Source organism: Boleophthalmus pectinirostris, unplaced genomic scaffold (genome assembly GCF_026225935.1).
Source record: "Boleophthalmus pectinirostris isolate CB_2022bp ecotype Guang Dong unplaced genomic scaffold, ASM2622593v1 HiC_scaffold_13, whole genome shotgun sequence".
Lineage (NCBI taxonomy): Eukaryota > Metazoa > Chordata > Actinopteri > Gobiiformes > Gobiidae > Boleophthalmus > Boleophthalmus pectinirostris.
The window spans coordinates 1,325,457-1,332,956 of record NW_026571036.1 but is presented as its reverse complement, the minus strand read 5'-3'; the positions used below and the strand labels follow the sequence as shown (position 1 = coordinate 1,332,956).

The following is a 7,500-nucleotide window of genomic DNA, read 5'->3' as shown; positions in this document are numbered from 1 at the left end:
GTTTCTGGATTTAATGATTTTCAGGTGGGAAAAGTCCAAATCAGTTTTTATAAATGTATCTCCATTTTATCTGGTTATTGTTCAATTAAACTTAAAATAAACCAAGTCCCTTTTTTAAACCCTCCCCCACAGTTTGAGAAGCTTTTTAAGAAACACACAAAAGTTTAAACCTGTTTTGTCGAGTTTCTAATCAGAGTTTCATTCTCTTCCTCGATTTACCAAACAAACACAGAAGCGTCTGTGCACTTTTATTATTTACTTTTATTATTTATCTGGGCCCTGTTCAAAACCTCCTCATGATGAGCTGCAGTACGAGTCTGTACGAGGCCCCGCCCCCACACTCCCACACGACAAACCTCCAGAAAAACACAAAAACGCGACACAAACCGAACAGTGACTGGACAAACCTGATGTGACGCAGCAGGTTCATTAGTGCGACACAAACTGAGTGTGTTGGGGCAGTGCTCTGAAGGGGAGTGAGTTAGCACAGGGAGCATCAAAAACAAAAGTGAAACTAAATTTAATTTTTCGTCGCGACTGAAGCGCCGACTCACCTGTGGAACTGCTGCTGGAACGGAGGAGCCCCCAACAGACTGTTCTGACGAGCAGCTGCAACAAACACACAAACACACCAATATCAACATCATCATCATTATCATTATCATTATCATTATCATTATTATTATTATTATTATTATTATTATTATTATTATTTTTATATGTTTCTGAGGTTTAGGGCCGAGGTTTCATCTGGGGTCAGGACCTGGTTTATGGACTCATCTCGAACTCAAGAAACTCAAACGGACACAAACTTCAGCCTCGTCTGTGTCAGGAGAATTTAAAGGTCCAGTCCCAGTCCCAGTCCAGTCCAGGTCTAGTCCCAGTCCTAGTCCAGTCCCAGTCCAGGTCTAGTCCCAGTCCCAGTCCCAGTCCAATCCAGGTCTAGTCCCAGTCCCAGTCCAGTCCAGGTCTAGTCCCAGTCCCAGTCCAGTCCCAGTCCCAGTCCCAGTCCCAGTCCAGGTCTAGTCCCAGTCCCAGTCCCAGTCCAATCCAGGTCTAGTCCCAGTCCCAGTCCAGTCCAGGTCTAGTCCCAGTCCTAGTCCAGTCCCAGTCCAGGTCTAGTCCCAGTCCCAGTCCCAGTCCAATCCAGGTCTAGTCCCAGTCCCAGTCCAGGTCTAGTCCCAGTCCCAGTCCAGTCCAGGTCTAGTCCCAGTCCAGTCCAGGTCTAGTCCCAGTCCAGTCCAGGTCTAGTCCCAGTCCAGTCCAGGTCTAGTCCCAGTCCAGTCCAGGTCTAGTCCCAGTCCCAGTCCAGGTCTAGTCCCAGTCCTAGTCCAGTCCCAGTCCAATCCAGGTCTAGTCCCAGTCCAGTCCAGGTCTAGTCCAGTCCCAGTCCAGTCCAGTCCAGTCCAGTCCAGTCCAGTCCAGGTCTAGTCCCAGTCCAATCCAGGTCTAGTCCCAGTCCCAGTCCCAGTCCAGTCCAGGTCTAGTCCCAGTCCCAGTCCCAGTCCAGTCCAGGTCTAGTCCCAGTCCCAGTCGCAGTCCCAGTCCAGTCCAATCCAGGTCTAGTCCCAGTCCAATCCAGGTCTAGTCCCAGTCCCAGTCCAGTCCAGGTCTAGTCCCAGTCCCAGTCCCAGTCCCAGTCCCAGTCCAGTCCAGTCCCAGTCCAGTCCAAGTCTAGTCCCAGTCCAATCCAGTCAGTCCCAGTCCAGTCCCAGTCCAGTCCCAGTCCAGGTCAGTCCAGTCCAATCCAGGTCTAGTCCCAGTCCCAGTCCAGTCCAGTCCAGGTCTAGTCCCAGTCCCAGTCCCAGTCCAGTCCAGTCCAGTCCCAGTCCAGTCCAATCCAGGTCTAGTCCCAGTCCCAGTCCCAGTCCAGTCCCAGTCCAGTCCCAGTCCAGTCCCAGTCCCAGTCCAGTCCCAGTCCCAGTCCCAGTCCAGTCCCAGTCCCGTCCCAGTCCAGTCCAGTCCCAGTCCCAGTCCAGTCCCCCAGTCCCAGTCCCAGTCCCAGTCCCAGTCCCAGTCCCAGTCCCAGTCCAGTCCCAGTCCCAGTCCAGTCCAGTCCAGTCCCAGTCCCAGTCCCAGTCCAGTCCCAGTCCCAGTCCCAGTCCCAGTCCCAGTCCCAGTCCCAGTCCAGTCCCAGTCCCAGTCCAGTCCCAGTCACGTCCCAGTCCAGTCCAGTCCCAGTCCCAGTCCCAGTCCCAGTCCAGTCCCAGTCCAGTCCCAGTCCCAGTCCAGGTCCAGTCCAGGTCCAGTCCCAGTGAGTCGTGAGTTCCAGGTGAGTTTTTTAAAGTAGTAGATAAATGTTCTGAGTTTGTGTTGATCTTAGAAACAGAAACAGAAACATGAGGAGCTCAAGTTTGGAGATTCACTGTTTTTTAGACGAATCTGTAACGTCCGTCCTGTCGCCCCTGCAGAATGTTCCACAGTGGAGCTTTAATCTAAGCGTATCCCCCCCGGCCGTGGCGGTGGCGGTTAAACCCCGGTCGTGGTCGTGGTCGCGGTGGCGGTGAGTTTTTCCCGGCGTTCCGAGGCCACATTAAGATTCCGATCACAGAGACGGAGCGGTGTGCAAAACTCAAGAGCCCCACACAAAAGGTACTCCAGAGGTTTCCCCAGCGACCAGCTGCCCCGACGACGCCACGGCAACCACACGGCAACCACACGGCAACCACACGCCCACAACCACCACCACGACGACGAGGACGAAGACGCACAAACCACAACGAAACGAGAGAGAAATATTTACAAAACAAACAACTTCAACACTTTTACTGAAATATTTGAATATAAAAAGTCAAGAACAACACTGTCCCTCCTCCTCCTCCTCCTCTGTCCCTCCTCCTCTCCTCCTCCTCCTCCTCCTCCTCCTCCTCCTCCTCCTCCTCCTCCTGTCCTCCTCCTCCTCCTCCTCCTCCTCCTCCTCCTCCTCCTCCTCCCTCCTCTCCTCTCCTTCCCTCCTCCTCTGTCCTCCTCCTCCTCCTCCTCCTCCTCTGTCCTCCTCCTCCTCCTCCTCTCTTCCTCTCCTCCTCTCTCCCTCCTCCTCCCTCCTCCTCTCCTCCTCCTCTGTCCCTCCTCCTCCTCTCCTCCTCCTCCTCTGTCCTCCTCCTCCTCTCTTCCTCCTCCTCCTCCTCCCTCCTCCTCCTCTCTCCTCCTCCTCCTCCTCCTCTCTCCCTCCTCTCTCCCTCCTCCTCTCCTCCTCCTCTCCTCCTCCTCTGTCCCTCCTCCTCCTCTCCTCTCCTCCTGTCCCTCCTCCTCTGTCCCTCCTCCTCCTCCTCTGTCTCCATCTCTGTTTTCTGTAATAAAGTGAAACAGTTTTTCTCTGTGTCAGTAAATCTCTGTGTGGAGGAAACGTTCCATCTCGAGCGTCTCTCGTCTTCGTCTTCGTCTCTTTGGTCTTTGTCCTGAGGGACCACCCACGGGGACGCAATTACACCCAGAGAAAAGACACCACTCGAGAGCAGAAGACACAAGAGACACACAAGAGAAGAAGAAGAGAAGAGGAGAGGAGAGGGACAGAGGGACGGAGGGACAGGGGGACAGGTGTGGACACGAGGGTCCAGCCCAATACACAAAACAAAAACCAAAACAAACCGAACCAGGCTGATCCTTTAATCCTGGTGCGAGTCTCAAAGTATCAAACATTAAATCCTAAAACTAATATTGAAATGACTAAAACAAACAAACAAACAAACAAACAAACAAACAAACAAACAAACCGTCCCATTTTCAGAACAGAACGTTTCTACAACCATCTGGATCTGAACAAATATCAGAGCACAGACACTAGAGCCCGACTGATGTGGATTTTGCTGTGGCCGATATGAAACCGATATAATGGGAGTTGGAGCTGCCGATATAATCACCGATATATTTAGTGATGTAAAAATTCACTGTAAATCTTGAATTATTTAAAAAAACTTTGGTTTGGCTCTGGTGGATTTTAAACTGGGTTTATTTAGGAAACATTTGTTGTTCTTCTGTCTCTTTACATGATACAGCATAGGACTAAAGCAGGACTAAAGCAGAACTGAACCAGGACTGAACCAGGACTGAGTGACTCGGTCTCTGTCTCTCGACCCCAAGATTAGTCCTGGTTTATTTATTTTATGCTGAATATATTTATCCACACGCAGATTTCTGAAAGTTTCGTTTTGAGCCACTGTCAAACTCCCACGAGTCTGAACGCGACGTGAAGAGAAAAAAGTGAGAGAAAGAGAAAACACGACTCCCAATAAGGATCAGGCTCCTGTCGGTCGCTTCAAAGAGCCGGATCGAAGAGCCGCTTCGTTCACGACCGACTCATCACGACTAGAGAGTAAAGAAACTAGCACTATTAGCCTTTAGCCGTAAATGCTGCACCGCGGTCATTAATTCTATGTGTAAATGTTGATCATTCACACGTCTGTTCACACTCATTTACATCAATGCAGCTTCAGTATCAAATATACAAACAATATAATCACTTTACAACAGATCAATAGAAAACAGACTGATTATGTGAGACACAACAGATCATCACTAACCAATCAGACCGAACCAAAACCAACTTCAAAATCGACATATTTCAACACTCGCACAGGCTCCTCCCACATCGCACAGGCTCCTCCCACACCGCACAGGCTCCTCCCACACCGCACAGGCTCCTCCCACACCACACAGGCTCCTCCCACACCACACAGGCTCCTCCCACACCACACAGGCTCCTCCCACACCACACAGGCTCCTCCCACATCACACAGGCTCCTCCCACACATCACACAGGCTCCTCCCACACCCACACAGGCTCCTCCCACACCACACAGGCTCCTCCCACACCACACAGGCTCCTCCCACATCACACAGGCTCCTCCCACATCACAAGTCTAATAAATGTCCTTTTAATCCAGACTCAAACCAATTGTTCATAAAAAGAAAATAATCTCAGTGTTGCACATGGATCTGTGTCTGCGAGTGTAAACACACACACACACGCACGCACACACAGACACACACACACACACACACAGACACACACACACAGACACACACACACACACACACAGACACACACACACAGACACACACACAGACACACACACACAGACACACACACACACACACACACACACACAGACACACACACACACACACACACACACGACAGACACACACACACACGACAGAGACACGACTCCACAGATAAACACTGATGTGGAGTTACATATTTGGACATTTATCTGTAAATTGGATTAAATGAAGAAAATGTAGAAAGTCTAAGATTTATAACGAGGTGTAACATGCCCACGGGAAATATCGGCTCCTATCAGCAAGCATATCGGCCAACCGATATATCGGTCGGGCTCTACTCTAGAGGTTTAATTGTCTTTGTTTATCGTATCTATTATTTCTTTGATTTAAAATTCTAACTTCCTTCAGGATAATAAAGTATATTTATCGTCATAAGATCGTGCACACGAGGGAAATGATCTCATGAAGGTTTTTTTCTCACGTTTTTACATTCAGACTGGACAAAAAACGGTCGTGTGTTGTCAAGTTACATCTTAAATTTCCAGAAAGCACAACGAGAACAGAAACAACAATATGAAATCAAACAAATAAAAACTGGAAACTGAACTGTTAAATGTATTAGTATTTCTGTTTAAGCTCAGTCTGGTGTCGTCTGTTCCATCCCTCTGGTCCAACACTAACCTCAGGTGTGTTCAGTTTTTATTTAAGATGGACGTGAATTGTGATATTTGATGGTTTCACTCAGCTCCAGCTCAAACTGTTTGACCAAATCTCAGGGTGTAAAAGATCCATGTTCTCAAACTCAACAACTTCACGAGACGCGACAGGTTTGACATTTTTGTGACCAACGACTTCCAATCTGGAGTTGGTCGTGAGGTTTTAATCGTTTTTTGTTCCCCCGTGTTTACGACATGAAGCACGACACACGAGTAAAACTAAATCTGATCCCAAAAACAGTCGCACAAAAAGTGAAAAATCGGCTCAAAAACGACCAAAAACCACAGTGTCGCCCGGTTTGTAGCAGAACATTCCGGAGCAGTGAGGCCAGACGTGTGGAGACTTTTGAACATGTTTTAGTGTTAGAGGAAACGTACATGGGCAGAACATGCAAACTCCACACAGAGGGAATCGAACCCCAGACCTTCTCTCTGTGGAGCTAAAGCGCCAGGAGAGACTCGACCAGACTCAAACTCTGATTCACCAGAGACAGAGAGCTCCTGTCACTCAGCCCCCTGTCGCCCGCCCCTGTCGCTCAGCCCTGTCGCCCCTGTCCCCCGCCCCTGTCGCCCGCCCCCTGTCCTGTCGCCCGCCCCCTGTCACTCAGCCCTGTCGCCCCTGTCGCCCGCCCCCTGTCACTCAACCCGTCGCTCCTGTCCTGTCGCCCGCCCCCTGTCACTCAGCCCTGTCGCCCCTGTCGCCCGCCCCCTGTCACTCCCTGTCGCCCCTGTCGCCGCCCCCTGTCACTCAACCCGTCGCTCCTGTCCCGTCGCCCGCCCCCTGTCCCGTCGCCCCCTGTCACTCAACCCCTGTCGCCCCTGTCCCGTCGCCCCCTGTCACTCAACCCCTGTCGCCCCTGTCCCGTCGCCCGCCCCTGTCCCGTGGCCCCCTGTCGCTCCTGTCCTGTCGCCCGCCCCCTGTCCCGTCGCCCCCTGTCGCTCCTGTCCTGTCGGTGTGCTGTAATCAGAGCGGGGGTCAGAGGTCGCGCAGGAGCCTCGTTAAAAAAGTGTCTCCACAGAAACAAACGAGAGAAAAAAAAAAAAAAAAAACTATTTCACTTCAAACAAAAAAAAACTCAAGAGGATCAAGAAAGAAAGAGAAAGAGGAGAGAAAGAGGAGAGAAAGAGGAGAGAAAGAGGAGGAGGATGGAGAGGAAGAGAGGAAAACAGACGAGTAATGAGAGAGAAGGAGGGAGGGAGGAGAAGGAGGGAGGGAGGAGAAGGAGGGAGGGAGGAGGTGGAGAGAAAGGAAAGAAAAGACAGGAAGAGAGATTTGAGAGAGAAAGACAAAGAAATTAAAAGGGGGAGAGGGGAAGGAGAAGAGAGGAGGAAAGAAAGATGAGAGGGAGGAGAGATTTTAAAAAAGGGAGAGAAGAGAAGAGTAGGACGACCAAGAAGGAGGGAAGAAAGGAAAGAAAAGAGGGAGGGAAACAAAAGGAGATTAAAAAAGGAGAGAGGGAAACAGCAAATGAGAGAAAAAGGAAACAGAAAAAGAAATAGCAAATGACAGAGCGAGAAAAAAAGAGGAAGAGGTGAAGAGGGGCCAGATGGAGGGATGGAAGAGAGATGAAGAAAGAGGAGAGAAAGAAGAGCTATTCAGAAGAGAGAGAGAAGTGAAGGAGGCGGAAGGAAGGATAGAAAAGAAGAGAGGAAGAGGAGAACTAATCAGAGCGAGGAGAGAGAGAAGTGAAGGAGGGGAAAGATGGAGGGATGGAAGAGAAGGAGGAGAAAGAGGAAAAGAGAAAGAAAAAGAAATAAGCGTGAAAGAAAAAGAGCAAAT

At 50.3% G+C, this 7,500-nt stretch overlaps 1 protein-coding gene across 1 annotated transcript in view; it reads right to left on the bottom strand.

The window, feature by feature from the left end:
- The window catches only part of xrn2 (5'-3' exoribonuclease 2), a 63,053-nt gene that overhangs the window by 4,711 nt on the left and 50,842 nt on the right, over positions 1-7,500 (bottom strand). Inside the window, 1 exon segment of the mRNA XM_055149175.1 lies at positions 555-609. Within this exon segment, the coding sequence (XP_055005150.1) occupies positions 555-609 (55 nt within the window).